At 41.0% G+C, this 23,901-nt stretch overlaps 1 protein-coding gene across 3 annotated transcripts in view; it reads left to right on the top strand.

Annotated features, from left to right (window-relative positions):
• fhit (fragile histidine triad diadenosine triphosphatase) overlaps positions 1-23,901 on the top strand; it is a 533,523-nt gene that overhangs the window by 410,691 nt on the left and 98,931 nt on the right. For all 3 annotated transcript variants that reach the window (XM_084025971.1, XM_084025973.1, XM_084025972.1), the window contains 2 exons: positions 524-669; positions 4,205-4,234. In XM_084025971.1, coding sequence (XP_083882097.1) covers positions 524-669; positions 4,205-4,234 — 176 coding nt within the window. The remainder of the gene's footprint in view (positions 1-523; positions 670-4,204; positions 4,235-23,901) is intronic.

Genomic DNA, 23,901 nt, shown 5'->3' with positions numbered 1-23,901 from the left:
GACTACAGGGAGCCTGACTCAGCAGTTGGAAGTTACTGATTTCCCATTCCACGTAAACGCAGCATACTTCCGTGAGTAGCTCCACCTGCAGACCAACCGCTGCTGACTGATGTAAAAAGATCAAACTCATTTAGAATTTAGTGGGAATGTGACCACAGACACGGAGATCCTATTTCTGGACAAAGCAGCAACAAGCACTTTCATTAGTGGGTCACATGATCAACCACCATTGCACTCTTTGATAAATAGGAACTTAAAAGACAATTACATAGATGAAAATGTTACGGACTGCCACTTTAACCCGACCTGCAGTTCAGATTTTAACTGAGTCAAAAGAGAACAGATGAAAGTGATGAGACTGTGAAGGTCCTTAGTTTCAGTAAGTGCACAATACAGAGTGGATCACCACACTGATGTCATCGTGATGCAGAGACACCATCGACTCACTGTAATGTGTCAGAGGTTTTCCATGACAAAGTAAGACTTTCTGTGAGCCCAAAATTCTTTAACAGAACTTGTTCAGATGTGTTGGTGTGCCCTCTCAGACCAGTGGAGCGCTTTCGGGATCTTCGGCCGGATGAGGTGGCAGACTTATTCAGCACCACTCAGAGAGTCGCCAACCTGGTGGAGAAGCACTTCAACGCCACGTCCCTCACCATCGCTGTCCAGGTACGACACAGACTGATGCCGTCACATTAACCAGGCGCCTTGTCTCGGATTTCAGTGTTTCAGATGTGACATTTGCAAGATATGTAGCCCACATAGATATAACCCTGTCATTCATAAGGGATCAGTTACTCCTGTTTGATTACAAAGCCAAAACATATGCTTATATATTTGGCTGAAGTTCTCAGGTCTCACTGGAGTATTACAAAATAAACCCTTCCGCCGTGAAGGGGATAAAGTGTGTGCTGAGTCTGATCATTTGAGTATGTTTGTAGTACTGCTGAACTGAACTGCATTATCCAGAAAGGTGTTTCTGTTATTTAGAACACACATTTTTATATATAAGTGGGACAAGATATTAGAAACACCTGAAGTATCTCATGAATATGAAAATCATCAACATCATCAAATTTAAGATATTTGTATTAATAATGGGGAGGGGGGATACCTGGAATCTGTAACTTTCTCCAAGTTGCTGCATCTTAACAATTCATAGTTTTACCGTAAACACAGTACTCCTATGCTATGCAGAGGACTATACAGAAGCCCATACAGGGTACTATATAGAGGACTATGTAGAAGACCACACAAGGGACTATACAGGGGACTAGAGGACTATACAGGGGACTATATAGAGGACCACATGGAGGACTGTGTAGAGGACCATACATGGCACTATATAGAGGACTTTACAGGGGACTATATAGAGGACCATATAGAAAACTATGTAGAGGAGTGTGTAGAGGAGCATACATGGGACTATATAGGGGGCACATAGAGGAGTATGTAGAGGACTATATAGGGAACTATGAAGATTTATGTCAGATTATGCTCACCTTCCTCTCAGCTGTCTGTCTGTCTTCGTTCAGCACGATGGATGATGGTATATAATGCTTGGTCCGAAACCATCGGTTGTACACTACTTTATAAGATGAATTGTGGGATACATTGAATCCACTAAACAGGCTAGAACAATACTCACTATACAATCAGACAGCACCATAAACTGAGAACTCACTATTTAGTGAGCCCTGAGTGATTTGGAACACATCTGATATGTATAAATGGATATGGAGAAACCAGAGACTGTCTGTGGTCCAAACAACAAGGTCTCTGCCGTATCTCCCGCAGTCAAAGTTGCATGAGTAACGAGGTGAAAATTAACTTTGTGTTTGGTGTGAACAGGGTATAAGAAATGGAAAACCAACCACAGAGTCCACATTCTGTGTAAATATGAGTTCTAAAGGTCAGCTAAAGGGGACAGTGTAGTCGCTCTACAGCTGTATCTGCTCAGAGCCAATATTGACCAAATGAATTATTCCACCACCTATACTGTGCATATGGCAGCGAATCTTGTATTGAGAAAGATGAATCTAAACATCTCCTTTAAAGCCTGCTGGACCTCCACATTAAAAAATCAGCTGTGCTGCTCATCTCTGTTCACTCTAATAAACTTTATTCTAAATTCTGGTGCTGAAGTTTTCAAATACCAAACGATCCAGACATCAAGTCTTGGGTTTGAATTTTCTTTCAGTGTGTTTCAATGAAGAGCTGGAACAAAATTATACTGTTTTACTGAAAAACATCAATAAAGACAGCTTTTGGTTTCCTTGAAACAGAATGGAGCAGATCAGAGATTAAGTTGTCGCTGAATCAGAGATTAAGTTGTTTATGTTTGAAACCTATCAAAACAGACTCATTCTTTTCACTTCTTTGAAGAAAATAAGAATTCTATTGTTCAATAAATGAGTTGAAAAGAGAAGAATGAGTCATGTGGGCGCGTTCAGACCAGCTAAATACAGAGCTGACTCTGAGGCCCAGACAGGCTCTCGTCTCTATCTGAATGGCCTATTCTGCATAACTGGTGATATATATGCTAATATCAAAATAGCACCTAGCTCACTCCGCGGCCCTGTCAGAGAAAATTGTTTCACAGGTTAAAAGAGAAAAAAGCAGAGTAGCAAAGAGTAATCTTTACCTGGATATCATTTTCTTTGACTGGGGAGGTGATGAGAAGTGATGATGGGAGATTAGTTGTGACAGCTCCCGGGTTACAGCCGACACATTAAAGGGGAACTCTCTGCAGGAGGAGGCAACTGTTCCCTGCAGCACGCCATTCCTGACAATAATAATATCACACAAATCAACCTCACTGGAGGTTTGGTGGTGGAAAAAACAAAAAACATTTTTGGATGGTGACACTTATGTTTCCAAGAACAGTGCTGAAAAATACAAAAGGGGCTCATCAGGTTTTATTTTTATTTCTTTTCACTGATGTATGATGCCATGCACGTTCCAGTCACCTTTTTCTAATGAATAACTAAAGTGTAATCTCAATTTGATCATAGCTAATATGATAGTCCTAGAGGAAGAAATGTTACAATGTTGCATTGTCAGCCGATGAAGAAGTAGTGCTCTGGAGTCGATAGTCTGAAGGAAAGAGAAAGAAAAATAGTATTACATAAAAAAGGCCAAGATCAGAGCTCATCAACATGTACCTCTTCATTAGAGGACTGGGATGTTTACGGCTGTGTTGATGTTGACACTGACATGAGGAATAATCATTTCATTTAGTAAGGATTATGATGAGAGCTGGTGGTTTTGTTGTCTAACCCTAACGTTGGTTTTGTTGTCTAAACCTAACGTTGGTTTTGTTGTCTAAACCTAACGTTGGTTTTGTTGTCTAAACCTAACGTTGGTTTTGTTGTCTAACCCTAACGTAGGTTTTGTTGTCTAAACCTAACGTTGGTTTTGTTGTCTAAACCTAACGTTGGTTTTGTTGTCTAACCCTAACGTAGGTTTTGTTGTCTAAACCTAACGTTGGTTTTGTTGTCTAACCCTAACGTAGGTTTTGTTGTCTAAACCTAACGTTGGTTTTGTTGTCTAAACCTAACGTTGGTTTTGTTGTCTAACCCTAACGTAGGTTTTGTTGTCTAAACCTAACGTTGGTTTTGTTGTCTAAACCTAACGTTGGTTTTGTTTTCTAAACCTAACGTTGGTTTTGTCGTCTAAACCTAACGTTGGTTTTGTAGTGACCTGTAGTCCCAACTGAAAGAAGAAAGAAAGTGGTTAGGCACGAACGATGCTTCCAACTGAAGCACATTCGTTTGAAAGGCATGCTGAGCAAAAAATACTAGATTTTATTTCATAACTGTTTGTTGAACGGCAGTGAGACTGCTGGGAACAAGGCCCATTAGTGCTACCTGCTTTTTTCTTTCTGTCTTCACAAATCTCCCTTCCAATTGTGTATGAACTTGGTGTATCTGTGTAGTACATTCTTTCATGTAAGTTAACTCAAATATAATTTTGTCTTGTCCCTCCATTTGAATATTATAATTAAAATGGTCATAAAGCAATACATGTCATGACAGGAGGCAATGAATAAATCAGGGGGAAATCTTTTTATTGTTTTTTTATTGGGGGAAGAAGTAAAGGTGCTGCAGCTCTCATCTGGAATTCAAATATCTCTCTGAATTATTGATTGAAATATTTCTGAATTCCCAACTCTTTTCTAATTACCTCTCTTTGTTCCCACCAGGACGGCCCTGAAGCCGGACAAACCGTGAAGGTGAGAGCTTAATAATTCACTGCCTTTAAATATGTCATGAGGCCTCTGCAACAGTTATACACTATTAAATAATCATCACATTTGTGGCGCTAAACTCTTGGCATTGCTGAATAATTTAGAGATCATTGCTTAAAGGTTTAAATCATCTTTGGTCTGGTTGGAGGCTGTATGGAAGGATTCGAGTGACTGACAGAGGTCCTGCCGGGTTATAAAGGTTCAAGTGAAAGGGACAGATCCATTACCAGTCACTGTAACTCTGCACTCAAGCCTTCATACGATGCTACACTCTACTACCCTCTGTTCTTGGTACCAAAACTTTTACATTCCATTCATTTGGAATACACTTTCATTCAAAATTATTTACACTTGATCTAGTATGAATAACCCAGTCTAGTCTCACAGCATGTAGAAGTAGCCATGTAACACATTCTATTGGTTTCTTGTCCTGGAACAGGAATTGTCCATTTTGGCATGTCTTCAGCACGTAAACAATGTCAATGTTAAAGTTAATTAGGATATTTTTTCATGGTGGACACATGAATTTAACACATCCATACATGACTAGCTTAATTCCTGCATCAGGCCGTCCCTCCTCTTCACGCCTCCTCAAACACTGTGGCCATTTGTAACACATATAAACACTTTTGCCTTAAATGTGGTTGGACATCACATCATACGATGTAATCCTGATGTTCCTAATTTAAAATACAGACATTCTTTACCACTAATACCTCCACATATATAAACAGTGTGAATTTGCCCCCAGACTCCTCCTGCTGTGCTGATTCAGCTCCATAGTGGACTAACTCATCCTTCAGTTAGTGTACCAAAGGCACCAAGGCACCTACCCCTTTCTCCTTTAAAAAAAAACACTGTGTCTTAAGAGAACAGTGTGTTTTGAAAACATCTCCCCCTGCCTTCTTTCACCTACAGTTTGTTTGAGATGAAATGGCTTTCATTTGGCAATACAAACAAGGTCAAAGATTAATAAATTTTTGCTTGAGTTCAGTTAGATTGACACCAGCATGTAGGTTCTATTTGAGCTCTATCAGAATATCAGCAGCTTTACTGGCCTTTCCTGCAGATCAACTCACCCAGCGGAGCCGGGAATCAAGGCAGTACGAGAGGAAATGTTGTTTCCCACTGATCCTTAACTCACTGAAATAATCTACATATTTTATCAAGTAATTTTAACACAAAGCAACTCTTGATGTGTAGACCTGTCTGCTCTTTTTATGAAAACAGATTATCTCAGCGCATATAGCACACCTGCTACAGTAGTGGCCCACCCCCATCGATCAACTGGGTTATTGCAATCAGGTGCTGGTGTGCCGGCAATAAAAAACGGTCCTTTGATTGAATAAAAGTGAGGCAGGCTATAAGAGGCAAATGCACTCTTCTAAACTCACTGCCTGGAGTCGCACAGACACAAGACAAATCTCTGTGTTTTGAATGATGGAATTGGATTTTATTTTTGTCTTATGGAAAATGCAGGGTGATTACAGTGATTTATGTGGAAGTGTGTGTATAGATCCTTCTTGTTTACTAAGCAAGCCTGGCTGTTATATATGAGTGTTTATAGATAAAGATGATTAGATGTCATATTCAGAAAATAGAGATCACTGAATAAACCCACAAGGATGTATTTTTCTGAGCGGTGAATATGGAAGGATATGATGAATTTTGAATTGGAAAAGTGAAAATATATTCTGCATTTGAACAAGAAATCACATGACTGCTGTTCATGGAACCCGTCGCAGTTATTGTCAATGTCATGTGAAGGTTTGTCCTAGTCAGGATTAAACACAGATAACGAACAAGAAACAACATTCAATCTCCTCTGGTCTCATTTGGAGATATTACTCACCGGTGAGAACTGACTCTGCGTGGATAGAAGCAACAACACATTTAAACCAAAAAGCTTCACAGTCAAAGGAATAAAATCAAGAGCATCAAATAAATAAAACAGTGTCCAAAGAGCCTCCACCTTCCTGGGAATGCTACCACAGTTTTGGGGTTGCCAAATGGAAAGCACTTCTTCTTTCTGAGGTCCACCTAGAAACACAAGTACACTTAGAGCCTGGCTTGAGATGGGCAGATTGAATGCTGTGTTTACAAACCGCAACCTGCAATGTGACTACATTATATTGTTCTTCAAATGTGGAGTCTGTGATTCCAATCAAATCTATTTTTGTCAGTATCTCCTCGTACACACAGGCTCTGTAGATGGGAAACAAACAAATTGGAGTGGAGCGAGCCACTGCGGCTGTACAGAATGTGATTTCTTACATTCAAAGCTTCTAGTGAGGTTTTTGAATGAAAATTGGATTGTCTGTTATACAGGCAGGAGCCTCCCTTTGTGTGCAGCAGCAAGTAGGAGAGCAAAGTGTTATTGACTGCAGTTAATATGTTGGTTTTAAAAGGTTAACAGCAACAAATATGTATTGAAGGAGAATTTTTGTTAGATAAAAAAAAAAATTGAAATTAAAATCATGGAAATCGTTGCTCATGTTTTTCACTAACTTTAAGATTTAGACCGAGTTTCAGCATATAGGACTTGGCAATATTGGTCATCTTGTTGCCCACTTCTAGTCCTTTCTGTATAGCCAGAGTCAGTTGCTGCTTTACTCCGCAGCTGTTCCCCATGCCTTTTATAGCCTGGCGGAGAGACTCCCATCCGTTTTAGGAATCTTGTGGTTGACATTGCCACAAAACCCCTGCAGCCAACCTCCACTGGCAGCACCTGTGTTTTCCAGCCCTTTTGCTTTGGTTCAGTTTGTTCCATTCGCACACTTCACCAACTGCAGTCTCCCATGGCACTGTCAGTTCTATAATCAACAGCACCTTTTGTGAGTCTGACCAAAGGATCAGATCCGATATGAGACTGATTATCATGGTCTATGGTGGGAAGGCGAATATCTGGTCTAGATTGACCATATTTTTCCAATCCAGGGCTGTATCCAGTAGGTTTAATTTTTCTCCTGCAGGAGCCTTCTTTGGTACCTTTCCTGTCGGTACAAAGGACAATGTTCTTGAAAGCCAGGGGTTGGGGGACAGAGGGTGTCATTGACAGAGTATACACTACTCACACAAAGTTAGGGATATCTCAACTCAGATCCACTCAAATCGACCCACACTCACTCACAAAAAAAAAAAAAAAAATCTGCATATATTTCACATAAATGGTAAAATGGCCTCATTTATAATTAATTAATTAATTAATTAATAATTAAATTATATCACCACATTCTTTTATTTTAACCACATTTTCATCATCTGTTAGCTTCACAGGAATAGTACTCCTGTATGCAGGGTGGGAATTTCACGACAATTCTGGCCTTGATGCCCTGTGAAACATTTTTCAATTTACGGCCAAGGTGGCCTTTGTGCCCCTGTCAAAGTTCCAGTGTAAAAAACGCTAGTGACGCCTTGTGGGCTTTTATGGACCTACAGACCCCTAGTGCGTACAGTAGGCTAGTCCCGTGTCTGGATCAGAGTGATTGCTCTCGTCCTGCTACCATACCTCTCTTCTAGGCAGGCGTTGCTCTGGGCTCTCCCACTACCTCCCAAAAAGACATGCAGGATGGGCATAGGTTAATTGATGACTCTAAATTTGTGTAATGAAATGAGGTTCCAAGCTTTTTATATTCCCCCAGTGGTGTGAGATATCATTTATTCAAAACGTCACCTTCTGTTCTGGCTTCCTGGCTCTCACTCACACTCACCTCGTTTTACCTCTCTTCAGCTCTGAAACCATCTTCATGGCCGGCTCAGAGTCAGAGCGTGTCGGACACCCCATTCAAAGTCTCAGTACCTCACATTTACAACGTTGCGGAAAAAGGGAGTGATAATGGTCCGCAAAGAAAAGGCTGTGTAAATGGGGCTTATGTGTCAGCCCTGTGATAGTCTGCCCATTGTGAATCCTACCTTCGCCCAATCAGTCAGTTGATTTTAGTTCTGAACCTGCAATGTCATCCTGTAGGCTGGGTATGTTGAAGGATGCATGAAGGAGAATGATAATGGGATAATGATGGTTGGGATAGTCTCCTTTCACCCATGGTTGGTCCACCACCACAGCCCATCAGCCAATGTGAGCTGATAAAATAACCGTCTGCAGGGCTCATGTTCTTTGCACACGACCAGGGATGTCATCCGAACCAGCAGCTTTACTCCTATTCTCTCTCATAAGGATTTTTGGCCTCTGTGGAAGATCGATCCAAGATGGCGGTGCAGGTGCATCGCAAAGCCCTGTGTCTCTACAGATTTTGCAAAACTTGTAGATTTTGCAGTACTTCCGCAAAACACAGTAAAGCTGATATATCGTACAGCTGACAGGAACTTTTGGACATCATTCCCTGCAATCCTGGCATTTTTTCCCCAGCATAATTCCAGAGATTACAAACCAGCAGGACCAGTTATACCAAGCGGAAGTAACCACAGGCGGCCTCGGATACGTTAACAAAGACAGGAAAGAAGAGATGGGCTGAGAGCTAGTCTAAAGCTAACTCATTTACATTTACATTATATTTAGGTCATTTAGCAGATGCTTTTGTCCAAAGCGACTTACAATAAGTACATTTGTAAAAAGAAGGAAACAAAGAAACCACAACATATCATTGCCGATAAAGTAAGAACTAAAAAGGTCCTCATCTGAGTAAAGTAGTACCTTAACCCTTGTGCCCTCCTCTGGCATTTTTGTACATTTTTTTCAACTTTTTTTTTTGATTTGGCGATCATTTTGGCTGTGTGACAGCTTGTGGCATGAATTTTTGCAGGAACTTTTCTTTTTAGTCAAATTTTTTAAATCCACTGTCTTTTACTCTTACATGTCTTTTATTTTCTTGTAATGCATTTTGCACCCTTTAACCACCTTCGTGGCAAAAATCTACAAGCACAAAAGTAATGCCATTAAATCACCATACATCAATATTTTCTTCTGCTTTTTTTTTCATAAATCACTTAAACAACTTCAGACTTACTCAAAACTACCAACCATTCAATAATTTTCTGTATTTTAACCCTTTTAAATACCAGTTTTATTATTTGAATTATGAATGATTTATTACCAAAAAAAAACACAAAAAATGTATTATTTTCCATATAATGAGTAGCAGGCTGATATGGCTTTGGTGGTAATTAGAGTATTGGATATATCAAAGATTAGCAACAAAATGTATTTGATTGCATTAGTATATTTTATGTAGTAACAGATACTCCCTCTAACCACCTTCGTGGCCAAAAATGCCTCATTGACTTCCATTAAAACCACATTTTTTAATCTCACTGCCAATGCATTATAAAACCATGCATTCTGGAATGTCAGCATTTCATTTTGAAGAAAGGTAGTGATATTTGACATTTTTGTTGTATTTCACCAGATTCAACCATTTTCCCATTGTAGGCAGATGCATGAAATTCTTGTATTTTTGCCAGTTATATCATGGAGCTTGGTGAGTGTGTTTGTGTGTATGTGTGTGTGTGTGTGTGTACGCTCACTTGCATGTGTGCGCGTGCGCACACTCGTGTGTGTGTGTGTGAGAGAGAGATGGAGAGAGAGTGTGGGAATCTGTAAGCACGCAATGATCATTTCAGGGGTGAACAAAGGTCATCTTTTGAGAAATGTGTTTCATGTGTCTTTGAAAAGGTACTTGAGTGAAAACATGGCCTCCTGCCTTTGCTGTACTCAAAAACAAAGCAAAAACAACTGTTAGTGTATTTATGCACCTGGCTGCTTTGACAGCCAAAGATAAACATGCAACTTGGCTGAGGGGTCATTTCATTAGTGAGCAGAGAAGGAGAAAGACCTGCAACAAAATGAAGAGGCGTTTCACAGACAAAGAGGCATTAGAGATGGTAATGCAGCCTTCATCTGACAGCGAGGTGCAGGATTCCTCAGAGGAAGACACGAGCTTCGAGGGGGAGTCTGACACAGAAGGCTTACTGGAGTCCTCCACTTCGGTGAGTGCCTCTGACCCATCATCTGAGAGAGGACACTGAGGATCCTGTCCGTAAAAATGAGTGGACAGCAAGGAGCGGGCAAGTCTGGGCTCCATCTAATGCTGAGATGCTGCGCTACATGCAGGCACCCACCGGCATGATGCCAGGGCCTACAAGATATGGCATATCAAGAATACATGATGTAGCATCATTTTTCGACCTGTTCTTTACTCCTGACATGATCCAGCTCATTGTACAAATGACAAATTTATACGGCAGGCATTCAGTGTCAGGATGGAGTGATGTAGGCGACCAAGAGATTCGGGCCAGTCTTCTCATCCTGGCAGGTGTCTATCGATCGAAAGGGGAATCTACCCGCAGCCTGTGGGATGACCAAAATGGAAGACCAATCTTCAGGGCCACCATGTCCCACAGAAGATTTGAAAAAATATGCTCCAGCCTCTGATTTGACGACCAAGTCACTCGTCCTGCCCGACACAAGGAGGACAAGCTTTCTGCTTTCCGCAATATGTGGGACAAGTGGACAGAGCGCCTCCCACTCCTCTTCAATCCAGGGGACGACATCTGTGTCGATGAGCAGCTCGTACCCTTCAGAGGCCGCTGCAAGTTTCGCCAGTACATGCCCAGCAAGCCGGCAAAATACGGACTGAAAATCTGGGTCACTACAGATGTTGCGACATCATATGCCTGGAGGTGCCAGGTATATACCGGTAAAGCCGCTGGTGGAGCTCCGGAGGTGGGCCAGGGAAGGCGAGTCATTCTGGACATGACTGAGGGGCTGAAGGGTGACACAGTAACTTGTGACAATTTTTTCACCTCCTTTTCACTTGCCCAGGAGCTTCTGAGGAAGTAAGTGGCCCTGGTAGGGACCATCAGGGCAAACAAGCCTGAGCTCTCCCCGAAACTAAAGGAGACAAAAAAGAGAGCTGTCTTCTCCTCTCTCTTTGCGTTCACAACCACCACCACAGCAGTGAGCTATGTCCCGCGGCGGGGAAGAAATGTCCTCGTGACCGTCCAAATGACCGTCGACTACATCACTGCAAGGGTGGTGTGGACAACCTTGACAAGGTATGTGATTGTATGCTTTTATTACTATATAAATTGATTCCAGTCTATTTATTCTTACTGATTTCATTTCATAAATATGTATTTATTATGATTGCTTATCATTCATTAGATCTATTTCTTGCTTTATATCTTTATATAAAGAATGAATTATATAAAATACTTGTGAATGATGAGGAAGGACATTTATTTATTTATATTCTTTTTTTTCTTCTTTTTTAGATGGTCAGCACCTACAGCTGTAGGAGGCGGACTCGTCGGTGGCCTCTTGTCCTCTTTTTCAACTGCATTGATGTCTCTGCCTTCAATGCTTTTGTGCTCTACACTGCTGTAGATCCTTCCTGGAACAAGCAAAGAACCTACAAACGGAGGTTGTTCCTAGAGGAGCTGGGGAAGTCCATGGTGTCCTCGGAAATTGTGAGGAGAACCCACCCCCCGCGTACAGCAGCTGCTGCTGCCATGGTGGAGAGGTTACAGAACCCTGTTGCTGCCCTAGCAGAAACCCCCAACAGCGCCATTGCCACTGCTGCCACCAGCTCCACTAGAAGGAGAAGTGTGTGCTGCTTGTGCAGAGGAATGAAAAAGAGGTCTTCCACTACCTGCACCAAGTGTAACAGGTGCATTTGCAGGGAGCACCAGGTCACATGCTGCAGTACCTGCTGGTCTGCTGCTGAAAATTAGCTGCAAGTATGCAGGCGCACACATGCACGCACAAGTACACACACACACACACGCAAGCGTGCACGCTCACACACACACACACACACACACAAAATCGATGTATCTGTTTCTCTCAAACACACACATCATATATTCAGTGCCTGGATATTTCTGTTCATAATGTTCTGATTTGTTTTTTTGTTGAAGTTTCCAAAGTTGTTGCAGTTTGCACAATAAATGTTCACATTGATGAATCAGAAATTGATTTGTAATGTCTTCACACACACACACACACACACACACACACACACACACACACACACACACACACACACACTCACTCTCGGGGGCCCTGGTTGTCACCCAGCTCCATGATATAACTGGCAAAAATACAAGAATTTCATGCATCAGCCTACAATGGGAAAATGGTTGAATCTGGTGAAATATTGTAAAAATGTCAAATATCACTACCTTTCTTCAAAATGAAATGCTGACATTGCAGAATGCATGGTTTTATAATGCATTGGCAGTGAGATTAAAAAATGTGGTGTTAATGGAAGTCAATGAGGCATTTTTGGCCACGAAGGTGGTTAGAGGGAGTATCTGTTACTACATAAAATATACTATTGCAATCAAATACATTTTGTTGCTAATCTTTGATATATCCAATACTCTAATTACCACCAAAGCCATATCAGCCTGCTACTAATTATATGGAAAACAATACATGTTTTGTGGGGTTTTTTAATAGATAATTAATAATAAAAATAATTAAACTGGAATTTAAAGGGTTAACATCCTGAAAATGATTAAATATTTGATCATTTTGATCAGGGCTGAAGTTGATTAAGGGATTCAAGCAAAAAAAAACAGAAAAAAATAGTGATGTATGAGGATTTTATGGCAGATTTTGTGCGTGTACATTTTTGCCACGAAGGTCGTTAAAGGGTGCAAAATTTTAAATCTGACACTACTTAAAAAATACTGATGCAATCAAATCAATTTTGTTGCTAATTTTTGACATATCCAAGACTCTAATCACCACCAAAGCCCCATCCCTCAACTACTTATTATATGGAAAATATTTAAAAAAAAAAAGTTTTTTGGGAGGAAAAAATGAAATAATTCAAATAATAAAACTGGCATTTTAAGGGTTAAAGTCCTGAAAATGATTGAATGTTTGGTAGTTTTGAGTAGGTCTAAAGTTGTTTAAGTGATTTATGAAAAGAAAAGTAGAAAAAAATATTGATGTATGGTGATTTAATGGCATTTCTTTTGTGCGTGTACATTTTTGCCACGAAGGTGGTTCGAGGGAGTTTTTTTGAGGAGGGCACAAGGGTTAAGAGGAACAGTGCTATGATCAGAGTGCTATAGGTAAGGGTTTTTTGGTCGGGAGTTCGTTCCACCACTGAGGCACCACAACAGAGAAGAGTCTGGACTTTGCTGAGCGACATTTGTTTGATTTCAGTGATGGTGGTACCAGCCGGGCCAGCTGAAGTAGAGGAGCGAAGTGCTCGCTTCGGGGCGTGAGGTTTGACCAGCGTTTGAAGGTAGATGGGTGCCGTTCCATTGATGGCCCTGAAGGCCAGTGCCATCGTCTTGAATTGGATGCGTGCTGCAACAGGGAGCCAGTGGAGGTCACGGAGGAGTGGGGTCACATGGGAGAATTTGGGTAGATTGAAGATAAGGCGTGCTGCAGCGTTCTGGATACGCTGCAATGGTTTAGTCGCAGAGGCTGGGAGTCCGGCCAGGAGAGAGTTGCAGTAGTGAAGGCGGGAGATGACCAGTGCTTGGACCAGGAGTTGCGTTGCATCCTTTGTGAGGAAGGTCCGAATCCTGCGGATATTGTAGAGTGCAAATCTGCAGGATCGGGCCACAGCAGTGATGTTGGGGGTGCAGGATAGTTGGTCATCGAGGATTACACCCAGGTTCCTCGCAGTTGAGAAGGGTAAGGTTATTTTCCATGCGAGGGCAGTCTTTCCCTGGGATGAAGAGGAGTTTGGTTTTATTCAAGTTAAGCTTGAGGTGATGTGCAGTTGTCCAGACAGAGATGTCAGCCAGACAGTCCGAGATGCGAGTTGCAATGGAACAGCTGGGTGTCATCTGCGTAGCAATGGTAGGAGAATCCATGCGATGTAATACAGAACCTAGTGATCTGGTGTATAGTGAGAACAGAAGCGGTCCTAATACTGAGCCGTGAGGGACACCCGTGTCCAGAGAACAGGGTTTGGACATAGAGCCATTCCATGTGACCTGAAAGGTGCGATTTATCAGGTATGATGTAAACCACATCAACTCTCTCTACCAAGCCTTTTCCTCGCCAATGTTCGTTCCCTGACCACACAGATTGATTATGGACTGCAAGACTGACGACAGGGTGGAATAATGGCAGAATACTCCTGCAACTAAAAGGCAGTCTAAAAGGGGCAGACGACGCAACGGTGATCGGTCTCATCAGCAACAATGATGAGATGGCCTACAGGGAGGAGGTCCAGCTCTTTATAATATGGTGCACCTTGTTGTAAGGTGCTGGAAGCGTCACTTCTTCCTGTGGAGACTAAAGAAGGTCCAGCTACATCCTGGTGAACTACTGCTGCACCATCGAGCGCATCCTCACCAACTGTGTCACAGTTTGGTATGGAAACTGCTCTGACCGGAAATCACTGCAGGGGGTGGTCGAAACTGCTCAACGCATCACCGGTTCCTCACTCCCCACCATCAACACCATCCAGGGCAAGTGATGCTTGCATAAGGCGCACAGCATCTTCAAGCACTGCTCTCACCCCACTCCCCTCCAGGAGGCGTTACAGGTCTCTCTGCAACCAGACCAGCAGGTTCAGAGAAATCTCCTTGCCTGTGGCTGTCACCCTAATTAACTCTACCCCTGCTCCTAGGTAACCTACTCTGCACAATGAAAACAAAGTTGAATCTAATCTAATACTGACAGTGGGCAGTCCTCAGGAGGAGAGGCTGGTCTTCTGGAGGTGGGGGGACTTGACAGCTGCCTTTTTTTTTTAGGAGATCATGAATGGTGTTCAGCTCATCTGGCAAAGTGGCCTTAGACATGATGGGGGAGCTCCTGCTTTTGTAGCTTTGCGATTTTCTGGATCCCCTGCCACATATCTCTGGTGTTATTATTTATAACTGATACCTGCAGGAATGCTTAATTCAACAACTGTTTGCAATGCAAACAATCAGCTTATATCTGCAAATAAGTGTCAGTATCTAGAAGTAAGACAGGGAAGCATAAAATTCTACTCTAGAATACATACACACGAGCGACTGAAATCTGGAATCTTGAAACAATTTGACTTTTATTGGAACTTTTCAAAGATGGAACATGGAACATAATAGCATAGAGGTCTTATTGGCAAACTACACAACATTTATTTTTTTCACCAATCAGGTTGATATTACCCAACAAAACAAAAGTTAGATTTTGGCAACAAAACCTCTTCGATGGGTTTAGGCAAAATATCACATACGCACAACAACAACACCTTTGGACACATGGTATCCAATTAACTTTCCACTGGCATTGTTTTCATGTCCCTTTACACTAAACGAATAGATTGCATTTCGTTGCAGTTTCACAACCAGACTGGGCTGAACAACGTTTTACCTCTCAGTCCAGTGTAATATCTAGTAGTTTTGATTCATTGATTGTTTTGTACAGTACTTCCCAGTAAAAAAAACTGTAAAGCCTCTGTATTCATCCATTCAGCATCTATAAGTTCAATACCATATCTTCAGCTTTTAAAATAAAACATGTTGCTGTCCACGCTCACCACTGTTTTGTAAATATGAGGATAATTCAATAATAAACAACAGGTGGTGAAAGCAGACTGAAGTCGTCCACATCCTGTGATGGAGAAAAATCTGTTACATGCAGCTGATTGATCCCGATTTTTTTCCAAACGGAATTGAAAAGGAAATTTACCAAAAAGACGAGTTAAACATGAACAAGACAGAGATGTTATTTAGTGAGGAATGTTGCTTTGCTTTCAGGTGACGTGGGCCCCTTCCATTAATGGGGACTAGAGGTGGTAAATCCGAGTCAGTGTGCTGACTCATGGATCTCTGGGTCAATCACCAAACTGATCCAGGTGACTTGAGTCACTTGAGTCAGTGCCACCCATAATATAGAAATCCTAACTGTAAAATGCAATATATAAATATAACAAATTATAATAAACAGAACAAGCTATGGTTGTTTGGGGAAAATAAGGATAACACTATAATTATTATGAATTATTTTAACTCTAATTATATTCATGTCATTTGTCATTATGTATGTGTACTAAGTAAAAGTAAAGTGTTTTTATTCAAATTAAATTATATTTTATTATTTTATTTTAAAAGGATGATTTATTGAAGTCTAATCCACTCCTTAAATATCAGTGGTTTAAGTTTCAAGGAAGCAGATTCACTCAATCTGTGAGCTACGTGAGTAAAGTTTGTTGTTATGGAACTTTCACTGAGTGATCCATGCAGCTAGTCCTCCTCTCTTCTGGTCTGGTTGGTGAATCAGTGAGTGATCCATGCAGCGAGTCCTTCTCTCTTCCGAGTGACGGCGGAGTGATATGCAGTAACAAACCCTCGGCTGCTTCGAGCTACAGCCGAAGTTTAACTCTGTGGAAGTCATTGAACCACCTTCTCTTGTCCGTGTTAACTTCTAGCAGCTACTTGCTCGGGTAAACTGATGGACTAGGTCATGTTTAAATGTGATTTTACAGGTTTTAAAGAGAGAAACCAGTCACGCAATCAATGGTTTGAATTAGTATATTTTGACTGGCAAGTGACCCAGGTGAATGGAGACAGCAGACTCAACTCACCCGGATCAGTTAAAGGATCCGCGTGATACGAGTGGGTGAGGGAATTTTCTCCCATCTCTAATGGGGAGCACATCAGTTTATGACAAGGTCTATTCGTCTGCCTGTCATACTGTATACTGCCTCAGTCCCTAATAGTGAAACGTCAGCTTTATTCCTTGTTTGTTTAAGCAGTTATAGATTAATTAAGAGACATCTGGTTGGATCATTTGTGGGGGGAAAAACTTTCCATGCATCACAGCTTTAGTATCTTGTGCACACATTAAGCAGATACACAGACTCCCTAAGACACCTCTATCATCAGTGCAGTTGATGAGAGGTGAACATGCAGCTTTGCATGAAGGACGTTCTGTTTGAGTGCACATCATCTTCAAGCAGCGGATGATTGACTAATTATCCATGGGACATGCAGTCTGGGGAGGTGCTCACCCAGAGTCCGACTGAAGGACAGCACAAAGGAACCAACATTGAGCGACGACCTCAACATCTACAGTGTGCAATCAGGCAACTCCAATAGAAAGGAAATAAACTGGCACTCCGTGCGAAGGACTTGATGCTGCAAAGTAAAGCTGCACCCATAAAGCTTTCTGTTTGTTGTTTGTTGAGGGACAGCTCTAGGAGTGGCTCTGTGGCTGACTATGTCAGTGAGTCAGTGATGATAAATGCACCAGTTGCGTGTACTGTCACCAAGGGGCATTGCTCATGAAGCTGTGAATACGGTTTTAGGAGGAAACTCTACCCCAGCTAGCTAGCGTTAGCACAGCAGCTGCAGCGCTAACATTAGCAAACTTCAGCCAACGTAAATTCTCTAAATGCAAAGGAAAGGAGTTCCAATGCTTCCTTTCAGATCTCCTTTAGCCGAGGATACCTTCCTTCCTTTACCTTGGCCGTTCATGAAACGATATGCATATTTAACAATGACTTTCATGCAGACATATAGTAATTGGAATTGTGTTGATAAATGTGTGTGGACAGTGATACAAAATAATGGTACTTTTATTTATTGTTACAAATGTTTGACAAAAACGAAACTAAAACCACAAATAAAATGTAAATACAGCATATTGTTGGTTTATAGAACCAACAACATGGGGAGAAGTGGACGATGCGCTTTTTGTAGTCCATTATTGTATTATTTTTATTATTATTATAATTTTATTATTACTTTTATCAGCAGCATTATAATGACGTAGCTTATTGAAAGTCCGGTCGGATTCTCTGAGCACCACGTCGTCTTTTCCTAAATCCTTTGAGTTCTCCTTCCAACTTTCCATAACCCCGTGATGTTTCACCTTAAGGTCAAGGAAAAGGCGTTAGGAATAGGAGTTAGGACCTAATTTTTTCAGTATTCAACCGCAGCCCGGCTTTTTGTTTCAGCCCAGCACTCAGAGAGCTGATTCAACTAATTAACTAACCATGGCCTATCAAAACCTTGATGAGTTGGATCAGGTGAGGTAGTGCTGGGCTAAAACCCACACTGGCCCTCCTTGGATAAGATTAGACATCGCTGGTCTAAACAATCTAACTCAACACCTAATGAACGTCAAATCTCGAAGTGAAGCATTGCAAGCTTCATCAACATGATTACGTGATTAAATGGCTAATTGTATGTTTGATAGGTTTTTGTTGTTGGAGATACCTGGGCTGTTTACTGTGGTACCATTCTTGGTGGGCTTAACATTTTTACTAGGCTGTGCATTAAATTCCTCACCAACATGATATATAATCTGATGCCTCCATTTACCTTTAAAAAGTCACATAATCATCAAAATCCGTTAGGCCTTTAACAAAATGGAAAGATTATGGCACCACAACAAACCTTCCAAGAGAAGACCAGTCTTCATGGACCAGATAAAGAGGACATTAACCAGAGAGACAACCAAGAGACCCTGAAGGAGCAGAAACTCGAGTGTCAGTCCATCTGACGGCTTGAAGCTGTACACTCCACAGAGCTGGGCTTCATGGTAGACTGGGCAGGAAAAAGACAAAGCTGCAAGAAAAAACACAAGAAAACATGTTTTTTCTAGAAGCAGCGGTCCGGAGGATCGCTCCTCATGACAGCTTATTGCTATATTCTTTCCATTCTGGAATATTTGATTTAATGGTGCTCCGTTAGATCTGAGGTCCCCCTCAGGTAAACACTGTTAGCTCTGTCAGCAGAGTTGCCATTGTTTGCACTGTTAGCACCCTTAGCTAACAGTGCGAACATTGGGTCATCCGTCACTGTGTTGAGGACCTTGTGGAGGCAATCGATATGTTCTGAAGTCAGTATTGAGCACCTAAAACGTTACTGAAATAAGAAGGAAGCAAACCTGGCTGACTCTGCAATCTGACATTAGGCCAACTAATGAAACAGTCTCAGTTTATAAGGATGTCATGTGCTTTTTGGGGAATTGTTGCAGACTTAAAAAAAATTGCAATGCAGGTTGCAATGTATTGGCATGTTGTCTTGCAATGAATTTGTCGGACTAAAAGTAAAAGTGGCTAAAAATAGCCGCATTTTTTGTTATCGTTGTTGGATTCATAAAAATTAATGAAAACTTGTTCCAGTGAGAGTAAAACTGCACAGTTCTGTGTTGTAAGTAACAAAAAAGGCCAGGATTATAAACATTCTGACAAAATCTGCTTTATTAATAAATGAAGGTCACCTGCGGGTATGTCTCTCTCCTCTACCTCACTCCTGCATCACACTGGATATTTCCATAAAGCTTATCGCTCTCTCTCTCTCACACACACACACACACACAGTAGGACTGTCATCAAAAATGACAGACATTCTGTCATGAAAAATAGTATTTAAATGATGCACCGAAAAACATTTTCTTCATTGAAAATGAAAGAAGCTGATTTCAGAGAAGTCATCCACAAAGAGAGACACGTCATGTACACAAACCATGTCGCTATCAGCTGGTGCCACAGATCAGACTGGAGATGAACCACTTTACAGATGGATCAAAACAGCAAAGACACCTTTTATTCTGTGATATGTGATGTCATGGTGATCTCAAGTTGGAAAAATTGCAGAGATTGGACAAAACATAAATCTGATAATGGATCCCTCATACGGTTAACATAACCACATCATAATCACTCTCACCTTTACTGCCTTTATCTTAATACACTAATGTAATCACCTAGATCTTCATTATTCTATTAAAACAATTATTTCTCTGAAATGCTTTTCTTTCTGTGTGAAACCAGATTTGTAATTTTTTTACTATGGGTCAGCTGTGGCACAGAGGTGGAGCGAGTCATCCGAAGATCAGCGGTTCGAATCCCGGCTCCTCCGGTCTCCTTGGGCCCCCAATGTTGCACCATAGGCATGTGAATATGTATAAATTGAATAAGATCCTGATGTGCAGGCGGCTCCTCTGCCATCAGTGTATGAATGTGTGTGTGAACGGGTAAAAGTGACTGAATGTGTGATGCTCCTTGAGTAGCTAGAAAGCTATATAAATGCAGGTCCATTTACCCCCATGTGTTTAGAATGTTACATATAAAAGTTTAGCCATTGGAAGATTACATTAAACAATGAAATCGTCGAGTCGCTGAAGGATTCCTGTCTTTTTGTACGCTTTCATGTTTTTGTTCACTTGACAGTTGAGTTTTTTGGGGGAATGTGTTTTTAAAGATTGAATCCTAAAAAAAAAAATCCTAAAACTTTTTGTTCTGAAGTTGCTTTCATCTTATTATCAAGGACAGCTTCAATTATGTTATTTCTTATACTAACTGATGAATATTTGGTGGCACAATTGTTCTAAAATGTCGCATTTTGTAGTGAAACTTGTGAAGTCTTGTGAAATATCACTCTGAATGAACATCTATTTATCTGGAAATGCTGCCAATACGTATTTTTATCAGCTGAGAACATTATTTGCAGCAGCTGTTCTGGGGAGGGGGGGCATATATATATATATATATATATATATATATATATATATACACACACACATACACACACACTACAAAACACTCAGGAGGTTTAATGCCTTGCTTTTACGGCGTTGATGTTAGTGTCCCATAATGGGGTGCATGAACATAACTGTACTTTTGTAGCATGTTTTGTCATATCTGAATTAAGGCAAAAGGCCGAAAAAATACATTCAAATTGCAGTTTAGTTGTATGGGAACGCAATTGTGTAGAAGACAGGGTTTTCCCCTCTACAACAAAAACAACCAGTAATATGTTCCATATATGTGTAACGACCTGAGGCCGGCAAGGCAAGGACCCAATCGCACAACTCGGAAAGTTTAAAAACAATAATCTTTATTTCAGAAAACTAAAGTGGAGCAGAAGCTACAAACGTAAGGGAAGAACATAAAGCGCCTCCAAAAGGGAGGGAGGAGAAAATAACTGAAAAACACTGGCCTAATCTGGCTAACACTACATGTACAAGCAATGGGGGAACGAAGTCTAAACAATTACAGAAAGAAAAGGCTAAGTACAAAGTACCAAATCAAAAGAGCTAAGCTAGAAAACGAGCACGAGGGAGGAACTAAACAAGGCTGACCTAACAAAGTAGCAAACAAGCAAAACGGATCTATAAACAAAGTAACAACGAAACAAACCGTCAGCAGGAGTCGTGAACGAGGTTTCAAGGGAACAAGAAGGCTGGTTGAAATGACGAGACATAACGAACTGGCACAGGACAAGGGGAGACGCTGACAATATATACACACACGAGGTAATGGGAACAGGTGACACAATCAGGAAGAGGGCGGGTCATCACAGACGATTGAAACAGAGGGGCAGGAAGTAAACATGCCTGAAACAAGAGGGAACAAGGTTACTTCAAAATAGAAGACGAGACAACACAGAAGACGGGACAAAAACGATAAACTTTAACTGACAGACGCGGATCATGACAATATGTTCTTAAATCATCTCTAAATATTAATCCTGGATAAATTATGAAAAGCAGCACACAACTTTGCTTTCATTTTCTAATTGTTTCTTCAACCTATTTTAATTTACAGACTATCAGTAGTGAATCTTTTTTAAGATGAGTTTCTAGTAAGTCATTATGTTCATGTGGGTTATACTTTTATAACATGGTCCCTGCACCAACCAACCAAACGGTACACAACGAAAGCTGAACAACTCTGTCAAAATAAATTAGTTTCAAGACAGTCTCATGGCAGTTAATGAAACAGTCACAACATGTAATATCTATTGGTATTCTATTTGGTTTGCTTCATGGCTTTGCACAAAGTCTTTTTCTGATCATCGGGACGACACTACAAAATGAAAGTCAGGTTAAACATTAGGTTGAGACAACAAAACCAACGTTATGTTCATGTAAACTGTCATATGCGCTTGGGACATGCTCTGTCCAACACCGGTCTGGTGGTTGAACGTCCTGTGTTGTTGAATCCGTCCAATTCACCACCACCCCATAATTTGCCCGATTATGTCGGGCAAATTATGGGGTTTATGGGGTTTCTCAATATTTAATACTACATCATAGCTCTGACACAAAAAAACAATTCATATCCCTGAACACAAAACCAATAAATTGCATTTTGTGACTATCTCAAAAACTGCCGTGAGACTGGGTTGATAGTTTAGTGTGTAGCAGTTTTCTTTATCCTGCACAATGTCCCAGACACTGTGATATGAGAAAACAACAACAGTTGTAAAATTGCATAACATTTCTTTCCGTATGGAGAAAGCATGCAATGGGCCCCTTGCTGTGCAATGTGGGGCATTCAACTGTCTGGAACCTGCCAAAAACACACAACACTGCTGCGTCAGGCCGCTATAATTTCCCATAACACCCATACCACCGTACCAGTTCCTGGTATGCACACACACACACACACACACACACACACACACACACAGTGTCCAGAGGCCACTGCCTCATTCACTCAGTACTCATTTAGAAACCCTCTGTGATAAATAGCTCTCCCCCATGATGTGTTATTTTTTTTCTGCTTCATAAGTTTTCCTCCAGGTAGGCAAATTTAATAATGCAGACATTATGTAAATGACCTAATTAAATAGAAAATGCATACTAAAAAAGCAGACGCCTCCAAACATGCTATCTTGTTGGTAGCATTTATAAACATTCATTCAGCCTGCGTCCACAGTTTATCACAGCCTCACAATTAGGTTATTATGCCCTTGATGACACATACACACAAACAGACGCCCCAGGGCAAGACCAGAGATTACATAGGGGGGATTTATGTCACAAACCACACTGAACCATCAGTAGCTAATGCACATAAAATGTAAATATACTGGATCACAGCACAGAGTAAGACCAACACCACAGTTACCGCTCATACCCTTCATAATGAAGGTTGAACTAACCGCTTAAACCCTTGATGAAAGAAACAAAGGAACTGCCTAAAGATTACCACAAAATAACATCCACCACCATATGGTCTCCCCCGACAGGTTAACGTAGGGAGCAGAGATCTACTGAGAGGACATCTGGAGCTTTTTTAGATTAAAGGAGAAATTACCTTAAAATGTATCTACATTTAAGGAAGTCATCACCAAGCTAAGATCCCAAGGACATGGATGTACCTTCATCTTGTGTCCCGAGTAGTGAGGGACAGCTGGACCCTTACAATGAACACACTTGATCTCATACAATAATTTACATAATCCCATAACGTTTTTAATATAATAACATACGATAGGTTAATTGATTACTCTAAATTGCCCGTAGGTGTGAATGTGGGCATGAATGGTTATTTGTCTCTACATGTTGGTCCTGCGATGGACTGGCGTCCTGTCCAGGGTGTACCCCGCCTTTGCCCAATGACAGCTGGGATCGGCTCCAGCCCCCCCGCGACCCTGAATACAGCATAAGCGGTAGACAATGGATGGATGGATGGATAATAACATGCATAATACCATACAACAGTTATAAAATAATGTACATAATCCCATGCAATTTTCACACAATGGCATCCATAATTACATCAGAATCAGCTTTTTTTCTGGCCAAGTGTCTCCGGCTTTGTGTCGCTCTCAATATACACACACAGAAATAGACATACAACTAAAAGGACAACAACTGAATAAAAGGTAAACATAACATTTCACTAATATGTACAGATATAAATATAAGTATAATATATACACAGGCCAATGCCAATGGCATTGTAAACAGTCTCAGATAATGCAGTGGTGAA

This window comes from Eutrigla gurnardus, assembly GCF_963514095.1.
Source record: "Eutrigla gurnardus genome assembly, chromosome: 2".
In the NCBI taxonomy this organism is placed as follows: domain Eukaryota; kingdom Metazoa; phylum Chordata; class Actinopteri; order Perciformes; family Triglidae; genus Eutrigla; species Eutrigla gurnardus.
This window is presented reverse-complemented; position numbering and strand designations above follow the sequence as displayed.